The sequence below is a fragment of the Ambystoma mexicanum genome, chromosome 2p (assembly GCF_040938575.1).
Source record: "Ambystoma mexicanum isolate Mex_15411 chromosome 2p, UKY_AmexF1_1, whole genome shotgun sequence".
NCBI lineage: Eukaryota > Metazoa > Chordata > Amphibia > Caudata > Ambystomatidae > Ambystoma > Ambystoma mexicanum.
Genome location: NC_090923.1, coordinates 589,799,411 through 589,826,266, shown reverse-complemented (window position 1 = coordinate 589,826,266; position 26,856 = coordinate 589,799,411). Strand labels below are relative to the sequence as shown.

The following is a 26,856-nucleotide window of genomic DNA, read 5'->3' as shown; positions in this document are numbered from 1 at the left end:
AAACATTTGAGTGCACCATACTCTTCCTTTGCTGTCTTCAAGGTGTCCTCGACGGCGTTGCCAAAAAGTACATTGGGCTCAACGGGCATGTTAATGAGAGAGGCCTGGGTCTCTGGCTTAAACCCGGATTGGTGTAACCAAGCGTGCCACTTAATAATGGTACCTTCAGCTAGGATTCTGCCGGCATTGTCTGCAGCGTCAAGACTGCTTTTTTAGCAAGCAGCTCGAAACTGGCCCACCCTCTGCAGCCACCAGAGCTAATTGAGTCTTGAGGGGTTGCGGGGCTGACAAGAGTAAAGCTGAGATCTCCTCCCATTTATGGCAGTAGAAACTAGCGAATAAAGTAGCGTAATTTGCTATCCTGGTTTGGAATGCAGCGGAAGAAGCCACCTTCCTGCCCATTGTGTAAAGCGTCTTGCTTTCTTTGTCCGGAGGAGCCTCAGAGGAGGCTAGGGGAGTACCTGCTCTTTTTCTTGTCACAGTAACAACAAGCGAGCCAGGCTTTAGCTGGCCTCTAATGTACAGCAGGTCCGAAAGTGCTGGTTTGAAAAGTTTTTCTATGCAGGGGTGTGCCGCCGTGTCCGATTGGGTGTCTCTAGCAAGGGTTGTACTTTTCGTTGGACAGACTTTAGTAGGGGAATAAATTGAGTAACCACCTTTTTATCACCCAAGATTTCAGTAACAAAATCCTTGTCTTGAGGATCCTCTTGGGTAGAAATGCTGAGCTGCTTTCATGAGTACTTCATCAAGTAGAGGCTGATTATCTATCGGCAAGTCTACAACAGGGGGGTCCTGATCAACTGGGGAGTCCATGTTGTACATGTCTGGATCTAGATCACCCTCCTCATCCTCATTATCCCCATAATAATGGTCTGCAGCTTCTTGGGTATAGAGGTCTTCATGATCAGTGTCCGGGTCATATAGATCAATGGTGGAGTCTTTCGCTAGCTCATCAGGGCGAGACCTTTTAGAAGGACGTTCAAAAGTATCTTGAGACCCAGAGGCTGCTGCTGTGGGGGGTGGAGTGGAAATTCGTAAAGTAATTAGGGTATTTTTTTAAAACATCAGCCATGAAAGACATCCGTCTCATGACCCTATCAATATCGGCATATGACAGGAATGATGTTTGATTGAGGTGGGAGACCTAAATCTTCTGGGTTGGGTGGGACTACAGTAGAAGGTGTAGCCTTTTTCTTTAAGGTACAAGACAGGGACTCATGTACCTGAGGTTCCTTATGCTTGTCAGGGGGCTTATCCTTCTGTGATTTATCTCCATGAGGGGTCTTAGAAGAGCTTTTCGTAGACTCCTTGGATTTTAGCAGGTCTTTTGAGACACGCTTTTCTACTAAATGGGCTAGTCCCACCTGTATGGGATTTTTACCCAATTTTGACGTAGAACGTCGAATCTCGGCTACGGGCAGATCCAAAGTTTCGTCATCTGACTCACGACCTTCGGGAATGGCTTTATCGCGGACGTCTGTTCTGTCTTTCGGCAGTTGGGACAAGCCCTGCGGTGATCTCGATCGAGAGTGCCCAGAGGACAGCGATACAACTGACCTTTCCCTAGACATCAGGCGTTGCCGTTGGCTCGACATGTGAGTCGAGTCTCGACTGTGGGTTGTGTGTTTGGTGTAGGGGGTAGTGAAAGTACTTCCGCCGCTGGGTGTTGTCCCCGTAACATGGCCACGGGCCTGTCTGTTGGGGTCGGGGGCCAGTGCTTGGGAAACTTGAGTAACCCCTTTGCCTTCAGATATTGCGGTGTTGCTGCCGTCGCTGAAGGCCCGTTCCACTTCCATGGCCTCGAGCTGCCTCGCGTGGTGGGCCCAGCATTTAATTCAGCGGTCCCTCAATGTCTTCGGCTTGAAGAGCCTACACACTCGACAAGAAACCCTCGACGTGGTCCGGGGGAGACACAAGTTACACACCAGGTTCTTGTCGGCCCATGTAAACTTTTTGTTGCACTTATAGGACTATTTAAAGGGGGTCCTTTCCATAAAGGAATGACACGGCAGCTAGGCGAGTGTAGTGTACGAAAAAGGGGATATACATTCTAAAATGTCCTCCCCCCTCTCTCCCTACTTTGTGGGCCAAAGCCTGAAGCGGCCTTCCAAGGCCGTAACGGATCCATCGACAGGAGTCTTCAACGGTCGTCGTTTTTTTTGTTCACTGCTTTCAGATGGTCTCGATAGTAGGTGAACAGAAAGGATAGAAAGGAAAACTATCGGTAATTGAAAATAATAAACAGCGATAAGCCGAAAGTGAAACTCTGCTATAGTGCGTCCCTCTACAATGGCGGAAAAAAACAATCTGAGGGACCTCGACAAGTGAAGCACCATGGGTACAGTGGACGTCACACTAGGGATAGTATTACTGGCACGCCCTGGCAACATCCCTTTTCGAGTTTCGAAAACAACAACTAATACTCTGCAGCTTCCACTAGATGTCGGCCTATGCACAGCATGTGATCTAAGCAGATTCCACAAGCCTCCGATATATATAACTCAAAGTGCACTTGATAAAGGATAGCACTTTGAGAACTCTGCAGAGTGAGACCAACCCGATGGTGGACAAAAACAATCTGAGCGCCTCGATGCATGAAAGATCATGGGCACAGTACACGTTATCAGGGATAGTATTACAGTAACGCCCATTGGACGTCTCTGTTCTTAATTTAAAAAAAGATTACGTAATGATCTGCACCAACCAGTAGAGGTTTCCCCTTTGCAAAGTATGTGATTCTAAGCAGACCCACAAGCCTCAGAAATTAATACACACCTATATATGCGTAGATATATGGGATACATTACTCACCGTAATCGTATTTCTGATGCTTGTATCTGCTTAGATTCACATGCTGTGCATAGGCCGACATCTAGTGGAAGCTGCAGTGTATTACAGTTGTTGTTTTCAAAACTCGAAAAGGGAGGTCGACAGGGTGTGCCAGTAATACTATCCGTAGTGTGACATCCACTGTACCCATGATCCCTCACGCGTTTAGGTCCCTCAGATTGTTATTTTTCTGACATGAGGTAGCAGGAGGTGTGGCATGCGTACAGTTGTATCCAAGCAGATACGTATCAGATGAGATCATAGGCATCCATGCGCCTTCTCTCCGAGGAGAGGAAGGGTGGGTTGCATGTGAATCTAAGCAAATACAAGCATCAGAAATATGATTACGGTAAGGAATGTATCCCTTCTAAGGCTTGTGGAATCTACTTAGATCACAAACTGTGCATAGATTAGCAAGCAGTGGAAGAAGAAGGAGGAGGTGGGATGTGAGAAGGTTCATGAGCGAATAAATGTCTTAGAACCACTTGTCCCACTTGTGTATCTGTCTTGGAATGAGTGTCAATGCAGTAGTGCTGTGAGAAAGTATGTACAGAGCTCCATGTAGCTGCCTTGCAAATACTGTCTAAGGGTACATTTGCAATGAAAGTCAGAGTGGCTCCTGTGCCTCTAGTGGAGTGAGCCCGGTGCTTAAAAGGCAGTGTTTTATCTGATACATCAGACTTTCTACCTAGAGATGGCATTCTTAGAAATGCGGTCACCTTCTCTGCCTGGTGCTATGGAGACAAACAATTGATCTGTCTTTCTTAGCGGTCTGGTCTTGTCTGCGTAGTAGAGGACCGCTCTCCTCACATCTAGGGTGTGGAGTTTTACCTCAGCTGAGCTGTTGGGTTCCTGGAAGAAAGCTGGTAGCTCAATCGACTGGTTTACATGACATTTGGAGATGAATTTAGGGGAGAACCGAAGGTGAGTACGTAAAACCAGCTTGTCTTTGTGTGCAACAAAGAAGGGATCCTGCACTGACAATGCTTGAATTTAATAAACACTTCTTATAGAGGTGATAGCCACTAAGAAGGCAGTTTTATAAGAGGGTGCAATGAGCTTAGCGAGTACCACATTGAGGTCCCAACCTGGCGACGGGTTAGAAATTGGAGGGTGGAGTCTCTTTACTCCTTCCATAAATGCCTTGATGACAGGTACCTTCCACCATTATACTTTATTATGGTAAGTGGTGTAGGCTCATAAAGCCACCAGGTGGACTTTTAGGGAGTTGAATACTAAGCCCTCATCTAGCAAATGGAGCATATAAGTTAGAATGTGGGAAGGAGTACATTCTATAGGGTTGATTTGTTTAGACTGGCACCAAACTACGAATCTTCTCCATTTGTCAAAGTAATAGTGTCTAGTGTTTGGTTTTCTTGATTCTTTCAAGATATCCATGCATTTCTGTGGCAGGTTGAGATGGCCGAACTCTATGACTTCAGGAAACATGCTTCCAAGTTCATTGAGTGCGGCTGCGGGTTCACCGTTAGTCCCTCGTTCTGGGTGAGTAGGTCGAACTGGCACGTGAGTTTGATGGGATCGCAAATCGCCAGTTTGTGCAGATGTGGATACCATGGTTGTCTTGCCCACATAGGAGCAACTAGGATAAGCGTCATCGGTTCCTTGTGTATCTTCTTCACCACTTTCCTCATGAGAGGCGTTGGGGGGGAAAAGCGTAGCCAATATTCCCTGACGAGTTTATCCATAGGCCGTTACCCTGGGAGCCTGGCTGGGGGAACCTGGACGCGAAGTCTAGGCATTGACTGTTTTTGCTTGTGGCGAATAAGTCTATAGTGGGGAAACTCCATTGAGAGAAGAGGTGTTCTAAGATTCCTTCGTGTAGATGCCATTCGTGCTCAATGGTTCTGCTAGAGAGTTGAGTTCCGCTGGAACGTGCTGTGACGATAGGAACATCTTCCGTTTGAGTGCCCATTTCCAAATTTGCTGCGCAAGCCTGGACAGATTTGTAGAACGTGTCCCCCCGTGTTTGTTGATATAATACATCGCTGTAGTGCTGTCTGTCAGTACTTGCACAGATTGGTTCTTTAAATGAGATTCGAATGCCCGAAGGGCTTTGAATACTGCCAGAAGCTCTAGCAGATTGATGTGGTTTTGGGCAGCCGTGCAAGACCACAGACTCTGAGCTGTGTGGTGAAAGCAATGAGTGCTCCACCCCGCTAGAGACGCGTCCGTTGCGACAATCGCCTGTATCTCTGGCTCGTAGAAAGGTTTCCCCTTCAGCAGATTTTCCCCTGTCCACCAGCGAAGATTTTGTACAAGTGTTGGCGAAATGACCACTAGATCGTCCCACTGACCACTTGCCTGAGACCACTGTTTCGCCGACCACTCCTGCATGAGTCGGATGCACAGGCGCGCGTGAAGAACCAAGTAAATGCAATATGCCATCCTGCCTAGCAAACGCATAGCTTTGCGCACCCTTATCTGGCGGCCGGCTTGATAAGGCAGTATTTGCAGCAACATGTTTTGGACTCTTTCCTCTGACGGAAAGACCAACCCCACTTGTGTTTTTAAGAGAGCTCCTAGGAACTGTTTGGAAGTGCTTGGCACTAGGCTTGACTTTTTCTCGTTGATGGAGAAGCCCAATTGAAAGAGGAGGTTGATTTTTCTTTGAATATTTTGTCTGCAAATTAGGGGGGACTCCCCTGCAATGAGCCAGTCGTCCAGCTAAGGGTAACACTGGGATTGCATTCCAAGGTAGGTGCGCTGCCACCACCGCCAGTACCTTTGTGAATACCCTTGGAGCAGAAGCTATTCCGAAGGGCAGCACTTTGAATTGGTAGTGCTGGTTCGCTATCTTGAAACGCAAGAGTCTTCTGTGCATTGGGAAATTGAAATATGAAACTAGGCATCTTTCATATACAGTGTCTCCATGTAATCCCCCTTTTTTAGTAGAGGGATTACCTCTTGTAGCGTAATTTGAGAATTTGCATTACTCAGCTGTGGTCAGCTGTGGCTGTTGTACAGAGGTCAAGAGAGCCATTAGTAAGCCATTAACCATGAGAGGGACAGTCCCAATGGAATGCCGACATGAGAAATTACAACAGAAAGTGCCTCAATGGCAGTATGGTACACATTTTGGTTGCAGCCATACTTGTATACACCCACTATCTACAACAATATCTAATACCTACATGGATCACTGCAGTTTGTTCAAGGAATAAACACTGTGTGAAGGTTTAAGAAGACAAAAAGGTTATAGGCTCCCCGAAAGCACTGATGGTCAAGTAACAGCAGCCACCGTTCCTGGAACATTCAAAGCAGATAAATGGAATCCTAGGATGTAGTAAAACATTTCCTCTTACATATCTAATTGAGCCATGACAAACTGAGAACAAACATCCACAAGAAACAATGTAAGAAATGCAGTCATTTTTAATATCAACATTTTAAAGAAAATAACAGTCCCAACAGTTACATACCCTTCAACAGAGGGTGCGAAATCAACCACAAAATCCTCCTGAAAATCATCCACTACTGTTTTTCCAATCCATTCCTGAAACAAGTCATCAAAATAATATATTTTAAAGAATAGAATCCAAACACTGCTAATTTCTAAATATCTTAAAATACGCATGCCACTTGCTGCAATAGTATTTACACCATTGCATCCTGGCCATTTAAAAAACAGTCATGATTTAAGCCATTGTCATCTCTCCAATACGGATTGCACGTGTTTAGTAGTGGTAATGGCAGACATATCAATGTGCAGTAAGCTGAAGGGCCAATGCCACTGAATGTTGTACCATGTATAATCTTAACCATTGGTTTTCAAAAGCTCTTTCACAAAGGTTACCATGTGCTGTATGGAAAAGTATTTGCCGCCTCCTGTTCAAGTTGTGAAAAAATAATTGCCAAAGAATGCAGGTAGGCAACTCATCTGATTTATCTAATTATTGGATATATCTAATAAAGCAGGTTCAAAAGGGCAACTCTGTCACTATGGAAGAAACCATACATGGCACCTTTCATTTCAGAGTTTAGTGTCACTGGAGACAATGAATGGGAAAAGACAGAAATCATTCTTATAAGGAAGGCATAACTGAGCTAAAAACAATGAAGACAACAAGATACTTACCACTGATAGCACTCCTTTGGGTAACTAAGGTATTCCTCAGCACTTGAAATACACTTCCAGGTGGACACTGGGCAGAAAACATGTCACCACTATCAGGGATCTCTGCACATTTCTGCGTTGACACTAGGCAGTCAAATGTGACAGCAAGGACAGATAAACAAATGACTTAGCTCTCGGTAATGTTCTTTCTGATGGATGTTCCTCCCACAGATTCCTCATCTATGATATGGTATTTGCAGCAAAAATCTTTTTCAGAAACCTTTACGCCACCCATCAGGAAGTGCAGCGTGGCTCTGCTGGCCGCCTACATGCACCCCACATGATGTTGGGGGCCAGTATAAATCAAAGTGCTGACCCCGTGACCTTAGTTCCGCTCTTTTTCCATAGCACACAGAGGCTGACTAACTAAACAACTAATGTTCTTTCTGATGGATGTCCCTCCCACGGATTCCTCTTCTTACATATATATGTATCCTGCTTTACAGTCTCTGAACATTTTTCAATCGCAGAGGGCGCGGTGCAGCATCGACCCGATTTCCCTCAATGGTTACCATTCTTGCATCCCGACGTGACGTCGATGATAGTTAACATTTTTTTAAAAAAACACCCAACAGGGGGTGCGCGGATGGAAGTTAACTAACCACGTGGCACATGAACCATCAGGGTGAAAATGGTCTTGGGCCCCTGTTCCCACCCCCTCCATTGGGGATTATTCCCTAAGTAGACTTGGGGAACCCTTGGCCGAAACCTGGGGCGAATCGACCCGTTAGAAGTGGAGTTATCATGAAGTATATCAGCAGCAAGGGACTGTGAGGAATGGTCCCTGTCCGAGGCTCCAGACCCTCAGACGCTGATCGAGTAGAGGCGCAAGAACGAACAGAGGCCTTCACAACCATGAGACAGAGTGATACTCAAGCACAACTGAGGTAACATTGAGGTTGCTGGGGAGCTCAGTACCCCCAGCCAGCCCTGGCAGTTCCTCGTGTAGACACGACTAGCTTAGACCAAGCAGACTATAAAGATGTGCCAGCAAAGTACTCTGCTGCCATGGATCGTTCTGGCAAAATCAGTACGAGCAACACTTTATGAAGGCGCACAGCGTCATCAGTGACGCAAATTACATAATGTACAAATTCACATGGCTGTTTGGTTGAGACCCTATACATAGGCTACCTGCTCCATAAGGGCTGCCTGGCCATTGATCCAAGCCCCTTTTGTTCATCATCTTCAACGTGGGCTCCTGCTTGCGCGTCATCAGCCAAGAAGCTACAATTAATTCGCGATTATGTGAAGAAAAACAATGGAGGCTCTATCTCTAACCTGATGTGCACATGGTACCGCAGACAAGGGCTAAGAGGATACTTCAAGGTCATTTCATCTTACATACTACAGCTCGATTCCAGAAATGTTGACGCCCCTCCAAAGCTTCCCACCCTCATTTTGGCTTTGCTGTTTTTCCCCTCCTGGCACCTAGCAGCACAAATCATGTGACCTATGGTGAAGGTAACTAGCCCCTGCTTTCTGATCGATCTTAATCGATTGGGGGTTTAATAGTTTTATGGTCAGTGATCTGGGACTGACTGGCACCTTGGAAAGCTGGGGGTGTTTGTGTTAGAGACATCTGAGTGCTATTACTTAGAGCTGGGACTTGGAAGGTCGGAGGCTTGTGCCTTCCTTCTCGTGGGATCCCTTTTCGCAGAGAGCTCTTAACCCCCATTGTGGCTTTGCAGGGCGCATTCCTTCTGGGATACGAATGCTGGCAACATAAGACAATGATGGGTCTATCAATCCATGTAGCCCTGGCCTTTCTCACTGGTGCCAACGCTAAAATCTATTCCCTATTCCTGCATGCATGCATGAATGAATGAATTTACACGTGCGTGTGGCTTGAGCCGCGACCCTGGCTGCAGCGCAGAACTAGGCCTCAATTTCATTATGGTTGCTACTATCTAAGATGGCGTTTGGTTCTCCATGTACAATAGAGCAAAAGCATACACCACTCTCCCCGAAATATAGCCCCTGTCAAAAACCCGCCTCCCCCTGTACTCTCCCTGAGTCCTTACTGCACACTTCCAGGCCTCTGCCTCATTCAAAAGCACTGGGGTGCATGGGACGATGGTCCCCCCTTTCGTTAATACTACATCAACAAATTCCCATGTGAGCTCCCCATCCATCTTTATCCTTCTTTCCCTTTCCAATCTTTCAGCCTCCAAGTATGGAGGTGACCCTTCCCTTGGTACCCATGCAATACATATGGACCATAAACTTTCCCCTGCTTGTGCGTATTGTGTTCTGTGTAATTCTCGGGTCAGGTGGGGGAACTGTGGTGGTGCCTGGTGGGTGAAGGCGTTGGTCTATCGCAACCATGCATGGCTGGTTTGGGTCGTCAATCTGAACTGCACTGTTTTTTGTACCACGAGGTGCCTCTTGTACCCCAATTGAGACCATCATCATTGCGCTGCTAGGAACTGCTTTGGCACAGCTTTGAAGCCCAACTGACAGGTGCAGGAGATCAACACGATCACAGGAACCAACATCTTCACAATCCAACATTCACGATGGTGCCCATGAAAACAGGTTATCAAATCAATCACTCTCCTATATCCCAACTTCTGTCTGCATGTGAGTGCCGAGGACGTGCAGGGCCCCTATTATGTTGGTGAGGGACCCATTTTCTGCGTCATTAGGAGGTGTGTAGGTGCAACATGAATTGCCAATCTTTTTGCAGACCCCTCCTTCCATGGCTATTAGGAGGTCCAACACATAGCGATTCTGCAACCTCATCAGCCGGATTGCGCGCATTTCCATATTGATCGCGTTGTAAGTGATTTCAATCTGGCACACACCCAAGTCTCGCCCAGCATGTAGTGCGCAAATGAAACCCTTATTTATTTTTGTCTATAAATTCAATATTCTGAACGATATACCACTCACATCACACCCTTCTCCTGAGACCCCCCGGTCACACTGAACCATGAATCAGGCTAGTTTGCAAAGGTAAATATTTATTTATGTATTTAGAATTTAAATCACAATATATTTTAATAGGTAACAACAATCCCCAATGGGGTGACAGCAACGGAATAAGATCTTTAATGCACTACTAATCAAGTAATGAACACAAAAACAAATGCAGCACACAAAAGGATACTTTTGGATTGGTTTAGAACAGACAGCACTATGGTTAGGGGTTTCCCCTGCAACACCCCGCAACCCACCAATAGGCAATTTAAATAGATGTGAGGAGAGAGCAGGTACTCAGGAATAACACAGATCAAACAGAATATCACTCCCACCTTCCCCCTTTAAACACAAGAGAAAAACAGAATTGACTTTTCAACTGTCAGATGGCTTTGAAATTTGCTGAGCAAAAACATCAAATGTGGTAAAAAATGCTTAAATTATTATAAATTTTCTACGGGAGCCGCTTTGGACAGATGCAAGCAAACACAAGCAATGATTAACTCACAAGAAAACAGTTGGGATCTCAAAGTCAAAGTGGGAAATAATTTAAAGCTAATTCACACATGTAAAACTTTTCAAAATGTCAATTGGCGGCAAACATTTCCTTATGCAATTTATGATATAACGGGTCAATCGCATTGTTGCGGTTTTGGGTTGTAGAGATAGCTAAGCATGTTAGGTACCAGTGGGAGTTGACATTTCGCTTCTATCTTAAAAAATGACGGAGTTCTGGAGGTTTTAGTGAGAGGTGTTTTTCGAAAATAAAGACGAGATTTGAACGAAGACTTCAGTTTAGAATCGGAAAATATGGCTTATGCTTTTATTCAAGGCTAGAGCGTTTGGCTAGGCAACCAAGTCAGGGCACAGTAAGCTCTGAGACTGATTTATGACTTCAGTAAGAGATCCCCATTACTTTCCCGGCGGCACCAGTCCAAAGACTCAAAGTGGTACTTATGGATCAGAGTTACACGAATAAAGATGACTATGAAAATGGCACTTTAGCAACTAGACAGAATAAGATAGCACCACCGATTTTGACACTGTTACCGGTTATGAAAGTAGGGATAGTTCAGAGATTAGGGTGGAACAAGATAATGCAAGGTATACAATAGTTCTCTAGCGTCCTATTAATACTCAAAATCCACTGGGATTTAAGATTTTGGGACAGTCATGGTCCTGGTCAATGGATTGGGTCTATCAAGGAAAGACATGACATCAGGCGTGGGACTGGATCAGCTAGGCCGGTCACCGGGATTGCACAGGATCTGCCCTTCTTGTTTCTGGGTATTTCAAATCAGCGGGATAGCGAGTTTATCAGGCAAGCCTTATGGAAGCAAGCCAGATAGGTTCAGGATACTAGTTAAGGATGCTTTTCCACAACAAAGCGCTCCACCGGGTTGTGAGAATAAGTTTGAGGATTCAGGCCTTGCTGAAAATGGTTCAGCTACTGCTTGGCAAGATTCTTGGCATCTGGATCTGGAAGGATGTTAAAGGCTGGATGTAGAATGCTGGAAAAAAGTGCTTCGCTGGAATCAGGAGAGTCTGTGAGTGAGTGCCTATGTGTTGTCAGCTGTCTCTATTTATCCTTTCAAATGACATCACAAAAATGGGTGTATGGGCCGGCTTAACTAAGCTTGCCCCTGTGAACTGGGATTGGATCAGGACCTCATCTCCGCCTTGCATCTGAGTGATTGGATCAAGGACAGATGATGTCGCATTTATGGTTTGGCTTTAGAAACCTCCCCTAGCCACTAGTATCAAAATCGAATTTTGTCCTACATACATATTTATACATTGATGATCTCAACAAAAATCACACACAAAGATTCCATATTTTATGTGGTAGCCGTTCCTCAAAATCCCGCAGCTGTGGGATCTTGTTTCACCTTTCTGCAGAATTTTGTCCATTTCGCCATAAACACATTTTCCAAACTTTCTGCAGATTTCCACAAATATGTGTCTTTACTATTGGGATGTGTGTGTAAAGTTTAACAATTCTAGCATTAATACAGTTCACATAAAACCACATATGTTGCCATTCCTGTCCAGAATATGTTCCACAGTTCCACCGCCTCTTGAAACGTAAAGCCAAAAATTAAACTAACAAATCTGTCCTTTTTATATTTTTCACCACTTTGGATAACAAGTTAAGAGTCTCTAAACATTGTTCATTATTTATTCTTAGCAGCAAATGGTCCGTCTCTTGTCTCGCCCTGGAGCTCAAGGAGCAGCCCCCTCCTTTGGGAATTCCTTCAAGGAGCAGTTTACTACCCCTTCACACGTCCATTTCCTGGGCTGGAGGATCTGCCATTGTTCATTCTCTGGCTGTAGACAAAAGTCTGGCCTAACCCACAATTATAACCCATCAGTGAGTTTCTGCTGAGAGGATTTTCCTCCACTAGGGATAAACCTGTTTTTCCACTTCTTGCAGGCCCAGCCAGGCTAATTTATTCTTAATTTCTTAAAATCCTGCTGAAACCAAACTAGTTGCATCAAATGACATAAATAAATTACTTTCTTAGTTTTAAACCTGTGGGATCAAAAACACAACTGAGATCTGTATTCCTTTTAGCAACACTCCTTTTATATTTGCTAATCCGGCAGACTTTTAGTTTATATAACTTTGAAGTTTCATCAGGAGAGCTCATCTGACAGTGTGCTGCACACAGATTGTGTCAGGAGCCGTCATCCACAGGCAATCCGGTTTTTCTGAGAAAATGTTTTGCTCTTCACATTTTAGGACCTTGTACATTCACAATGCTTCATTAGATTAACTGAATTTTAGCGCCAAGCAAGATTTTGAGTGTTTAGAAGTGTTGTGTACAGGCATTTGGGAGGTTTTTTTTTGCAACAAAGTAAATGTCATTTACAGGCAAATTTTGAAGTTTCACTTGCAAAGTGTTGCTTTTCCCTCTGTACTCTATGTTTGCTTGTCATGGAGCCCACTGGCACATTTTCTGCAGTGTGTTCTCTATCCCACCACACTTGCACCATGGGTGGCAGGTTGTGCATCCATCTTCTTGTGTGTTGAGGAACGCGATTTTGGAGGTTTTTGACGCGCACAAGAGTTTTTCCACTATTGTTGCTGTTTCTTGCATCATAAGTAGCAGAGTGATGCCGCACAGTATAGCAGAGTGGGTCAATACATCCCACAGCATTGAGGCCTTGTTCAGGATCGTTGGCCAGCTGAAACACTTCCCACTGTACAATCTGAAGCCACTTGGCATTTGCAGCGGTCTGCACCCCTGGTAGCAACAGCGATTTAAAAAAAGGTTTCTTCATTGCTGTTTAGTCAGTATTGATCTGGTATTTCTTTGAGTAATTGTGAGGAATCTTGCAATAGATAATCCAATCTTCAACTCCTCTGCAAATTTCTTTTCCACTTCTCTGGCAAGATACTAAATATGGGCTTCTGCATTAGCACTGTGGCAAGGATGCCGGACCCTGGTGTAGTTGTTGGAACCGACAAGCCACCTGATCCCACTATCAAATGTTCTTATGGGCCTACCAGGAGCGCTGAGTGCAACGAGGCCAGCGAGCAAGTGCCCCCTTGAATGCTGGCGGGAGGTGCAGAAATGCCTGCTAGCCGCACACCCAATAGTTATCCATCATGGCTGCTGTCCTTTTGTTGAGATCTGGAATGTATAATGTCTTGTTGCACCTACTATTGGTGCCCACAAAGACACTCCCTTCATTGTAAAAGCACATTTCATATTCTTCCTGCTTTTGCACTTTCACTTCATTTCTCCATTGCCTTGATCCATGTGAGTTTTGCCACTTGCTTATTCCAGTACCCGCTGCATTCGCTGTTCACTTTATCACTTCTTCTCCGAATCCTACTAGTCCCCCTACCATGCAGCTCATGGTAGTTTCTTGCTATCTGCTTTCCACAAACCTTACGACTTGCAACTTTAGATATGGTCTCTGCAGGCACTGCAAACTTTTGGGGTTTTGAGAAAATTGCAGTTGATCAGGATCCATTACTTCTAGTCGCACGATTCGTGCCTGGAAAATGCTTTGCAATCTGCACAAGGTCAGTTGGAGTAAACATTGAGTCTCCACAAGAGTTTCCTGTGGCATTAATACCTTGGGGGCTCCCGATGCGTGTGGAATCAAGGAACAAACATAACAGCATCCATTAGCTTTTGTTTCCCCCACTGAGCTCATGTCTGCATACCAACTATTACTTAACTCTGTATGGAGTCATTAGTAAAAGATCTGTTAGTACTAGTTGTGTTTCTTATCCCCCCTTTTTATATGACTACCCCATATAAAATGGCACCCTAAATACACACTTAATCCAAACATAGAAATAGCAAATATACCAGCTACCCAATATATAACGCACATGTAGGTGGGGGAAAAAAACTGTTGTAAGAGTCTTTTTTTTAAAGAAATGTTGCATTTTATGAAAATGGAATTGTTGGACCCATGTACATCCATTGCGAGGCAAACAGAGAGAAAAAAGGAAGAGAGAAAAAAAGAGAAAAAAATACAGAAAGAGAGAAAGAGAAAGGAAGAGAGGTCTCCCAGTGCAAACAATGCGTAGAAGTGTTTATGTATCACAGAGTTATGTTTGTTGTAAAACTTTGAGAACAAAGTCAAAAACACATCAGGAAGGAAACGACAGTTATTCTGCAGCTACACATGTTTTTTCATAATTATTACCAGGAGGAGAGTTCTTACTTAAAGCACTTAATCTGTACAGTTAGTACTTTGCTGAGTTTGGGCGGGAGGGGGACGAGGGGTATGGCCTGGGGTGCCTTGAGAACATCAGATAAATACACCCAGTACCGCAACTCACAAGCCTTTACCGCAAGGTGAGTAGCATAGACAATCTCAAAGGGGCCGATAAATCTAGGCACACTCCACCAGCGGACAAAGTTCTTTACAGAAACATGGCCGCCAGGGAAAAGATGGAAAGGAGGAGACGTGGGTGAAGAATCGAATCAGATGCAGCACTGGTTGTCTCTTCAATCCTTGGTGCCATCTGTTAAGAGATGCATTTTATGGCTTTTGTTAGGGCACACAAGTAGCTACAAAATACATCCCCAAAAATAGACGCAGCCCTGTGAGCATCAGATGCTCTCCTGATTGGAGATAGGGGTGTGTGCATGCGTCACCCCATCACCAGCTCGTGGGGGATAAGTGACGATCCTTACATGGCTGGGTGTGCATCCTAAATAGAGAAAGGGATCAGCAGTGCACCCAGTTTTTCTTGAATGTGGTGCAAAGCTTGGACAATTTGCTTTTCAGAAGACTATTTATCCTCTCCACAACCCTGTTGGCCAGAGGGAGGTAAATGGTACACATTCAATGCTTGATGGCCAATAATGCTGTGATCTCTTTGAAGAGCACATTGAAAAAGTGAGTGCTGTTGTCAGACCTTAATACTTCGCACACGGCCCACCGAGGGAAAAACTCTCTGACCAAGAACTTGGCCACACATTTTGCATCAGGGTGTGCACAAGGACCAGCCTCCACACACCGTGAAAAAAGAACACACTACCACTATGAGATAATGGGACCCATTACAACTTTCCCCCATATCCGTGTAGTCCATATGCAACTCGTGGCATTGCCCAGTAGGGTGGGGCAGTGTACCTCTAACTGTCTGCAGGGTGAGACCAGTGCTGTAAGTCTGGCAAGTAGTACAGTTGATAACCATTTTAGTTATTGCCTTCTGCAGATTGGGGACAGACCAGTCCTTCTGAATATCTGCAGCAATATGCTATTTTGATACATGGTATGGATGATGCACCTAGACGAATGAGACCAGCAGCAACTCGTGAGGCATACTGCTTTGCCTGAAGTTTCTTGTCACCACAATAAATCTGTAGGGGACTGCTTGCATCCCCTTTTCAACCACACATTCTTTCTCTTCCTGTGGGGCCCATCCCTGCAACTCAATTAGTTGTGCAATTGGTAAGGAATTGTAGGAGTCTGGCAGCTGTTCTCTGCTCTGCGCTACCACTGGGTACTCAGAAACACTTGGCACCAGTAAATACGCTGCCTGCTTGGCCACCATGTCCACGGAAGCATAACCGAGTGAGACTATCTGTGTTGTGGGTATGGGCAGTGTATTTCACCACCGCTGTCAAGGAGGGTTGAGATAGTGCGTTGATTAGCTTATCTACCAGTGCTGCATGTTGTACCGGGGACCTGTCAGCCCTCCTAAATAACCTCCTCTTCCAACGTGCTAGTCCTGCATGCACCGTAGCGGTGACGTAGGCAGAGTCCGTATAGATGGTGATACGGCACCCTTGAGATGCCAGGAGCGCCTCAATGAGCGCTATAAATTCTGCTGCTTGAGCCGAATAGTGCATGGGTAATCTCATTTGCACCAATTATGACTATTTTTCTTTATTGAAAGTGTTTAGTTTATTGCAAACTTTTCCTGAAAACAACATATTTCATCTATTTAGTGACATCATCTAGTTAGTGACATTTAGATATTATAAAGTTAGTTATCGGACTCAAGCGTACGTTGAGCAAGTTGAATTGAAGAAGTTGAAACAGGTTGCAATGTTTCTTTAAAAAAGTTAGTTACAGCAAAAATCAGCTTAAAATCATGTCCTTCATGACATCGTTCCCACCATTCTTCTGCAGACAGGTGGGGATGTTCCACGATTAAGTCACCCATGTGTTTGGTTGTTTTGGATCTTGAACTACGACAAAGCAGCGTCAGAATTTCTGCAAAATCTACAGCAAGCTGTTAGGCAGAATCCTGTGCAGTGCCCTTAGGGACCACTACACACAATTAAGACTACGGGTGGCAATAAAAGTTCACCTTTGGTACAAGCCAGTACTACACTGTTAAAGTGGTAGCAGTAGCGGAGCAGCCAGACTTATCTCAAGAGTAAATGAGCAGTAGTAGAGATTACACAAAGGACCACAATTACTGTGACAAGCAAACACTGACTCAAGTTTACAGGTAAAAAATATAAGTACATTTATTTTTAAACCATCTGTTATAAAACACTACACTTCTATAAATTCGAAACCACACGTAAAATACAGTACACACAACCAATTCCATTTGTTCCAGCAAATTCAAGGTAAGTACATTAGGATTTGACAGACCGGTGTTGCGATACTAACGCGTACCCGCGAATAGAAATGCTCACGAAGTTAAAACATACTTTGTACTTTAGAATTTCAAAACAAAGGAAAAGTGAATAAAAATCATAGGCAATACTTTTCAAGGCAAGGAGACTCGAGGACTTATTCAAAGATACAGATTAAAGTCAATAGGCCTGCGCCAGTGTCAATGGAGCAGATGCTCAGTTGCCGAGGATCACACGTTGAACAGTTTGAGATTCGAGATGCCAAGAGTTCGTAAAGATTGTCAAATGGAAGGAAAAGTTATAAGAGGGAGGGAAGAAAGAACAAATCTTCGTGGAGGAAAAGGGTTCACCCCGATTCCGGTTGGTCAGACAGAGAGAATTTCTTCTATTTTTCTATTTCTATGTGTTTATAACAGGCCGGCAGCCCGCAGGCATCAGGGCGCGGAGATAACCTGAGAAGAAAGTAGCACAGAGAAACGGTAAAAACCGAGGACAGTTCAAGGAGGACAGGTAATTATATGTATACCTAGGGAAGACCCTGGAATGTCAGGAGGCTATTGAAATAGGTGAGTTTTTGCTATAATTTCCTTCGAGTCTTAGATTCCCGGGGAGGCTATTCCAAAAGTTAGCTGCTGTGAACGGAAAAGCTCTGCCACCACCTGCTGCTCGTTTCACCCTAGGGATAACCAGGAGGCCTATGTCGGCTGATCTCAGGTTTCTCCTAGGTATATAGAGTGAGAATTTCTCTTTAAAGTATCTTGGCGCCTTGCCATGTAGGCATCTGTGGACGATCGTCATGGCCTTGAAATAGACTCTCTCTTCAATTCTGAGCCAATGAAGATCTTTCCTTGCAGCGGATATGTGTTGTCCATATTTAATTTTCTTAACAATGCGAACGGCCTCATTTTGCATGACCTGGCATCGTTGCAACTCTTTCTTGGTGGCACCCACCAGTAACGCATTGCCGTAATCCAGACGGGATAAGATGATCGCTTTTGCGATGTTTGCAGAGTTTGTTTCACTTATATAAGGTCTGATGGCTCTCAACAAGCGCAAGTAGTATGTGTTGTTTTTATGTAGATAATTTACTTGTGCTTCGGCCCCCACTGATGCTTCTACCAACATCCCTAGTGTTTTGACTTGGGGTAGGACTTTGGCTTCTTTTATCATGAAATCCCTATATTGATCTCCTAGTTTAGATCTTGGATACTGAGATCCAAAGATCATGAGCTCAGTCTTGCTATTGTTGACACATCCAGTGCTTCTGCATACAGATGTCAATGATTTTATAGACTTCTACTATTTTCGCACTATCTATAGTGTAGTCTCCCGTCATTTCAAAAACCAGCTGAGTATCATCGGCGTAGTTAGTGAAAAACACACCGATGCTTTCCAATAGTTCACATAGGCTACGCATGTAAATGTTGAAAAGCAGAGGAGACAGGCTGGCTCTCTGCGGTACTCCAAATAGGATGAGAGCTTCTTCTGAGAATGTATCTCCCCAATGGATACGTACCTTCCTATCACTTAGGAAGGACGCTATCCAAGCCAGTGCTGTAGGAGAGCAGCCTATGTTTTTATCTAGAGCCTCGTGTAGTAGTTGATGGTCCACTAAATCAAACGCTGCACTAAGATCCAGCAGCATAAGCATCCCTGACTTGCCCTGTTCTATCAGCTCTAGCATGTGGGATTGTAGGTCAAGCATAGCTGACTCCGTACTATGGGCTGTTCTAAAGCCCAATTGCTGTGTGTGCAACATTTCCAACCTTTCCATGTGTTGTTGTAGCTGATTTGTGGCAATTTTGTCCAGAATCTTCAGTACAAAATTGGAGTTTGTTATTGGGCGTAGGTTGCTGGGGTCTTTCGGATCTAAGCCCGGCTTTTTGACCAGAGGAGGTATAGTTACAATACCTGGCAGAAATCATCCTCTGTTATGGCTTTGAAATGGAAGCTATCTATATTTCCTGGTCTGCGCTCTTCTGTGGTACAAGTTTCTACACTGGTGGACTCCCTTGCCTGTATTATATTAGTTCTGGCTTTTAAAATTTTAGCAGCAAAGGCTTCTTGTACTCTCTCGCAATCATCTTTAGAAGGGTTATGTGGTAGTGCCTTTAAGTTTACTCGTTGAGTTAGCAGCTGACTCTATTTCTCTGTTATAATAATTAAGTTTGTTTGTGTTGAGCTATACCTTCGTAGTGCACCGAAAAATAATGGAATAGGCAAGTAGTTATGATCAGAGTTATAAATTCCTTTTATTTTTGTGATATTAGAGCTTTTCTGTTCACTTCTTTGTCCAGGAGGGATTCATCCCTGTGAACATCAGCTTCTTCATGCATTATGCAGTGACCTATGAGCTAACCATATAGCCTGGATTTGAAAAAGGCAGCTCTGCCGAAACACGTGTCCATGCATTATGCAGTGACCTATGAGCTAACCATATAGCCTGGATTTGAAAAAGGCAGCTCTGCCGAAAAACGTGTCATCCACAAAGGCTCTAATATCACAAAAATAAAAGGAATTTATAACTCTGATCATAACTACTTGCCTATTCCATTATTTTTCGGCGCACTACGAAGGTATAGCTCAACACAACCAATACATATTGTCACATACGGAGTGGAGGGGCTCTAAGTCTCCGTAGTAGCTAAACCTGGTGCGACGCAAGATCTCTAATGTCACCTTAACTCTCAAGGACAAATCCTTCTAATTCAACGGGGCGCATAGGTACCGCACTGGTGTCATCACAAACAGTCCCTCACTAGCAATGCAGTAATTAAGTTTGGCTTCTTTAACTGTCTTTCTGTACTCTAAGTCCTTGCGAATGACCAAGTGTGCACAGTACCTTATTCCACTGGAGAAAATCTGGTGTTCCTGGTAGTTCCTGCAGACTCACGGTTCCTGCAGCTTCAGTCGTGAGGACAAGAAGGATGACGTCTGGAGCGATCTGCACTATCCAGGGATGAGACCAGCAGCAGCGAAAAAGACAACGATGAATAAAAGGTGCGAACCTTTAAATCAGGAGAGGGCTCTTTTGATGGCTATCCGGACCACTACAGCACAGCAGTGATTTCGACCCAGGAGAGGATTCTCTGACTGAAGAAAAGACGAGCTGGTTAATCCCACCGGGCTCAAGGGAAGAAGACTCCGGACTGGATCTTCTCTTAGTCGTCGAAGGGGTAGATAGCTCAGGACTGCAGCAGGGCTTCACCGGGACTCAGGTTGCAGCAGCCGTCTTCTTCTCCGCTTCTCTTCGGTTCCTTGCAGTTCCAGTGGCGACTCTGCCTTCTAGCCCAAGAGTCCTGCCTTTTATGCCAAAATCCCCCATTCACAGAGCCTGGCTGTCATTCACACAGCTTGGCTGTCAAACCACCTCAGCCAATCAATACACAGTGCGACTTGGGTCTCCAAGGAGACCCTGTGCAAGGGGTGACTACACCCCTCCCTCACATTCAGCCTACCTAGACGCCAAAGGAGGGCTTCTGGTCAGAATCTCGCCAAAGGTCGGAGCACAAAGGAGGCAAACCTGGTTTGCCGCGCAAAGAAAGACCCAAGAAGGATGTTAAGAAAAAGAAATGGCGATTAAACCCAAACGGAGCCGAAATAAAAAGTATTTGGGCTAGCGGTTTAAAGTTCGAGGCTACTAAAATATCCTAAAACACTACCACGTTATGTAATATAATCGCGGTAGGAAAATTAGGGTAGGTACCACTGCCATCAGGCAAGTCAATGTTAAGGGAGCAAAACAATGCTCCAAGAGGTACAGATAAAAAGGGCTAAGAATTAACCCTTTCCAATACTCCATGTAAGATGGGGTGTACTGAATCTGTGGTTAAATGACTATGTAAAGTTAATGGTAACTTTACCCTTTTCTGGGGGGACAGTAGTCAGCCCCAGAAATGGAGTCAGTGGGAAGTCTAAAAGACAACCCTGTGTTACTGCACGGAAGGTGCTGTGTAACACACAAAAGAGTGGGGCTACTGAAGTGGTGTACTCCAGAGTCCATAATCACAAAAACAGATGAAATACACATGGCAAAACACAGGTAAGAGTGGGGGAAAAGCTCACACTCTTACCCAGTGGAAAAAATAAACTCCAGAAATCCAGCAAAGCTGCTGAGAGACTCAGTAGGTAAGGGAAATTAGCCATAGAATGAGAATTCTCCCTAACACTAGCCTCATTTGTTTCTGGGCTGTGTCTTGTAAAAAGAATCTCTTTTGCTGGAATAATGTTTAGCCTTAGTATTAGAAACAAGTTCTTTTGATGTAAGCTTAGACATCTTATGAGGTGCTTGTGAACAGTGTTCAAGAACCTTATGGTTTAAGTTGATGCTGTGTTTAGATGCCTTTTTTTTCTTTTTCCTCCCAGTCATGGCACCATAGCTTTTTTTTTTGTTTACCTCGTCTGGATTATTCACAAGGCACTGTTCATTTGTGTTGATGTTTACTAACACCTCTTTGGATCTTGTAATCCATGATTGCACTGTCTCATATGTAGATCATTTCTTGTATTCTTTCAAGATATTTAACTGCGTAGGGCTATTGTCCATGATTAGATTCCTAGAGAAAGCCAATGAGTTTGCATCAATACCTCCTAGATTCCATACACTAGGCAGACCACTGCTGCCCTAGTATGCCTCAGACCTGTGCCCTGGTCGATAGTTGCTGTACCGTCAATGAAAAGCAGCTCCGCCCCCATCGGGTGGGCTATCTCTGGACTACAGGATGTCATCCTCCTCCCCCTCAAATGTTACACAATGATGTGCTACAAGGTCTTCTTCGGTACACTGCTTGGTCAAAAAGGTGGCAGGATGTACAGTTTTACAGCTCATGATATGAATGTTGGGGCTGTACAGGATCATCACATATGCCGACGCCTGCTGCGTGGTCAAAGTTGATTTGGAACGCTACAGAATGGCGAACACCACAGGTTACACATACAGTGTTACAGAGCACCCTATGCAAATTGTGGAGCTTTTCTCAATTGCAAATGCAGCTGCAGCAAGCGCTTGTTTGCATGGGAACTAGCCCTGCATCACAGAATCTAGCAGTCTGCTTTAGTAGGCCAATGTCTTGTGGGCCATTGTGCTCTTTTGTGTCAGTACTGTAGTCATCAATTGGCCATTTGAATGGGAAAATAGATACAACTCTTGTGTGTAATCAGGGGTAGCCAGCACTGGGGCAGTGGAGATCACTTCTTTTAGGGCGTTGAGCATGTCCTCCGTCCATGCAATCGTACAGTCATTCTTTTGAGCCTCTTTAAGGCCCTGTACCAGGGGCCTAGTGTATGCCGCATAGGTTAGAATCCATGCCCTAGAGTAATTATACAATCGTAGAAATGTTTGCATCTCTTTGACAGTTTAGGACTGGGGAGTGCTGAGAACTGATACAGCACAATCAGGTATAATTTTCTTCCCATGAACAGATATCAAGTGGCCTATATAGAACACTTCTTGGAGGCAATATTGCAGCTTTGTCTTATCTACCTTGTATGCCAGCAGCTGTGCATGAAGATGATGGAAACCTCCTGGAACTGCTGTTCACTGTCGCTACATACCAGCAAATCGTCAACATACTAAATGATGGTGGTACTGGGAATTTGGATATTCCTTAAATCAGCATGTAGAATCCTGTTGAAGATGCTGAGGGGACTCAAAGTACCCCTGAGGCAATCTTGTGTGCTCGAAAGGGTTTCCCCCACGCGTAAACACAGTGAGGTACTGCGAATCGGGGTACAGGTGTATGGAGAAGAAGGTGTTTTTAAGGTCCACCACAGTGTAGTGGGTTGCCTCTTTCGGGATGCAGCACAATATCGTCGGTTTTGGAACTATGGGAAGTTTTGCCTGGACAATGTCATTTAGAGGGCAAAGTTCCTGTTCATCCTCCAACTCCGATCTTTTGCCTTTTTAATCGGATAGATAGCCATGTTGCATGGGGAGGTAGATAGCATTATTATTCCCTGATTGAGATGTGTCACAATGGTGTCCTGTATGCCCTCTTCCACCTCTTTGGACAAACTGGTACTGTTTAGCTCGGGGTAACATAGCGCCTAGCTTGAGTGTTATTTGGACCAACGCCACTCCCTGCAAGAGCCCTATATCTTGAGCATTAGTTGTCCATAATCTCTCTGGGACCTGCTACAAGTCACTGTCAATGAAGGGGGCGGGGGTGACAAGGGTCATCAAGGAACATTGCACCTTTCGAATCTTAAAACAATTCTGCATCTGTCACTTCTTTGAGGGGCACAATTGGATCAATACACAATACAGTATGCCACTCGCACCCATCAAAGTCTGTGTCCACCACAACAATTCTTTTAGCCGACACAACACCCTGTAAATCTAGGGAAAGTATCGTATCTGTCACAAGCTCTGGGGTCACCACGGGTCGGAAGATGAAATCTGAAGTTACCCGCCAACATGGCTTGCCAATCTGGAGCACCGCATCAAGTAATATTGTAATCCCGTACCCAAACATGTCTGTTTGTGTACTGGATTACAATATTACTTGATGCGGATTGCTGCAAACCACCACTTCCACCTCCTCTGGCCTGTATGATGACCATAGCCCTTGAGGCACACATGTATAGGGTGGCACATACCACCCCATGGTCCATAAAGGAAATGGTCACGTTCAGTTTGCTCAACAAATCTCGTCCCAACAAATTTATCGGGGAGGGTTTGGAATACAGTAAGGGTGCACAAACCCTTTTTCCTCCTATTTTGATAGCTACCTCTTCTGTGTAGGGAACCGTTGCGACAGCACCAAAGAATTCCTGCGTGTCAAGAATTTCACCTGATAATGGAAAGTCTACCTCACTGATGCATGATTTAGTGGCACCTGTGCCAACCATAAAGATGAATTGCTTATTACCTGTCTCAGCACCCACACCAAGGGATACTCATCAGGGCGGGTAGTCATGGACAGGACTGGGCACGCAAGAGCTTTCTGTGGGCTGTCCTAATCAGGATACGTATTAGTACTTGGGAACGTTAAGTGGTTTCCTCCTATGACAGTGACCCCTCTGTAAGGTGCTACCGTCCCATTCGGCACTGCTTTGGATGTGGGCATTTGACCTCCATACAAGGTGTTCTGCTGAGCCACTTGCAGTTGCATATTAGGCAGTGCTTGGGCCTGCATGTGAGCGGGGTTTGGTGGCAGCCGAGTGTAGGCCTGGTGTATTTTATAAGGTATAGAGATGAACCTGTGTGGCTGTGGAAGTGCTGGGGCAGGTTAATTCTATGCGTTATAACCCACCCCCTGCCAGCTTCTACACTATCTTGCAAAACGTCCCCACCTCCCAGAGCTCCAACACTGAGATGGCCCCATATCCCATTCCGCTAAACCCTCCTCTGCTCCCTCTGCCCCTTGAACCTCTCCTCTTCCCCGCTGCTGACCTCCTTCGTACCACTAAGGATACTGATGCGGGGCTCTGCTGCACCACTGCCCCCGTTATCCGCCTGGCCAAAACGCTGCTATCGATAAGTCTGCGCGAGCTGCAGCTTGCTCCACTGAATTTGTCTCAATGTTCGCTGCCACTGCCCCTTCCACTACTATTTTAGCTAACTTCTTCTGCACTAGTTTCGCTTCCTCTGCCTGCACCCTTTGAGTCGTTTCTTTTTCTCGTTCTTTAATCCGTTTGCAATGGTATATTTTTATAGCCTGAATCTCGGCCACCCCTTTGCTTCAATGCCCACTATCTTGTCAAGCTTTTTCTGAACTTCCTTGGGCAATCCCACCTTGATAACAAAATAGAAAAGAGGAACTGATCAGTCCCACTGGTCACCCGTCTCCGCTTGCCACAGCTCCTGCACTTTTAAAATGTACTGAGCGGCATCTTCATTGTCCCTCGGTGTACTGCATTTTGGACTGCAAGCCCGGTGGTGTCAGGGTACATCCATCGCAGTGCACCCCACACCTGGGCTCTAACAATGTTAAATGAGGCCTGATTCTGTGCATCATCATGTAACTTCACACCTGGATACCCTGCTTTATCCACACTTCCTCGACCGGGTCCCCCACAATTGCAACAAGTAAACTCTTCATGTCTCCCACCGCCAAAGCTATTCCTGCGGTCTGCTTCTCAAATGCCTATATCCACTTCCCAGCCCCGACAGTAAGGGGCAGGAGCATTTTGATAAATGTATTCTTATCCATCTGGGCCCACAGCAAATAATGTGCCCTCCGGGTCCCTTATGCAATAGCGGCAGTTCTGTGCCCACTCCATGCCTTGCTTTCCGTCCATCACTTCCCTTTTTCCTTGCTACTGCTACCCACCCAAACGCTAACCCCACAAGCTTTCTACCCTTGGTGTAATTTCTGGAGCCCCTGGTGCCTCACATTCCTAAAATTCTTCCACACTGTCCCATTCTCCTTCCTACACCTCTTGATGTGCTTCCTTGTCCGACCTCACTGTCCCATAGCCTGTGCTTTCTGCCCTTCGATCGCCACTACCGTGCTTTTCAACATGCACATCCCTAACAGCAGTGCTATCCAGTGTAAACAAAATGGCTGCAACCCTCCACTTGTCCAACTCACACCACGGTTTGCTCTCCCCTTCTTTTATTGCTCTGAAACAGGCCAACTCCGCTTGTGTTGCCTCTAATGCCTACTCTAGCTCTTTCTGTGATTTGGTCTCCCGCTGTGTAATGTTGTTTGGGGTTTGTCGATACAGGGGTGGAGCGGTGGCAGGCGGGGGCACATATGTTGGGTAGGTGTATCCTGCCTGTGGCTGGGAGGGAGTAACTGAATAAAGCCCCCCTCTAGGCGCGGGTTGAGGCGCTTCCTCTGGTGCTGTTGTGTTTACTATAGGTGGCACTATCTTCGGGTCGGGCATACACCCGGCAGAATCCTCAACATCCCCCACCATTTTCCACAAATCTAAAATCTCTTTTCGCTTCTGCAGTTGTTTACCTTTATACTAGCAGTTAGGAACGTACTCAGGTGCACTAATATCACTCTGTTATTAGTATCATGCTCTGGCCAGGGGCAGGACATTCCCCCTTGGGTCTCTACCATCCATTGTTTGTGGTACTTCTCTATCTTATTCTTGTACAATGGCAACACACTATACAGGTACTCAAGCAGCGTCATCACCCCGATATTGACAATTCTATATTCAAAAACTCTTCACACTCGCAACACTGTACATGCCCTCCCTCGGCCTCCACTAAATTCACAATAATTCAAAACACTAAAACAACAAACTAAAATAATAGGGTAAAACAACAAACACTACTCTGCCTCCTTCCCCAACCCAAAAATATTGGGCACAGGAATCCAAGCTCTCTATACACAGCTCCTACTTTGGTATATTCCTTACCACAATAAAAAATGGCACCACCTTCTCCCCTTACTCGTGAAGGATCCCACACTCCTGTTTTCCTCTTTGTTATCTCCTCAATAATCATATTTTTTTTTAAAACCACAAAATCCGCCACATGGCTCTTCACGCTCTCTTGTCACCGTCACACACCCTTCTCCTCTTAGCCCTGATGTTGTCGCCCACAATGGCTTCCTCCCTTTTGCTAAACCCCGTCTCATTCTAATGCACACCTGCATCCCTTCTCACATCCTCCCTTGAATCCATGTGCTCTTCCCTTGTACCCTCGTGCCTATAAATGCGAAATGCAAAAAAAGCAGTAAATGCCAAAAAGCAGTAAATGCCAAAACTGTTTGCTTTGCCAATGCTTGTTAAATGCTGATTTTTATATTGTTATAAACTTGTCTATTTTAACTGATTTTAATTCCAAACTCGTTTTAATCTTGTAATCGCCCTCTCTTGTCCTGCATTTGCAATTTACTCAAAATTATAACTCAAATCTTTAAATCCAGTGCTTCCCACCTCTCCCAGTGGTTTTGTTGGGAAGTTATTCTATTACTCTTCCTCTCACAATCAAACTAA

The 26,856-nt window shown here is 45.0% G+C and overlaps 1 protein-coding gene across 5 annotated transcripts in view; it reads right to left on the bottom strand.

Moving 5' to 3' along the window:
• Positions 1 to 26,856, bottom strand: part of FANCD2 (FA complementation group D2) — a 2,923,540-nt gene that overhangs the window by 1,680,289 nt on the left and 1,216,395 nt on the right. For all 5 annotated transcript variants that reach the window (XM_069644087.1, XM_069644091.1, XM_069644090.1 and 2 more), the window contains exon 22: positions 6,270 to 6,343. In XM_069644087.1, the coding sequence (XP_069500188.1) occupies positions 6,270 to 6,343 (74 nt within the window). The remainder of the gene's footprint in view (positions 1 to 6,269; positions 6,344 to 26,856) is intronic.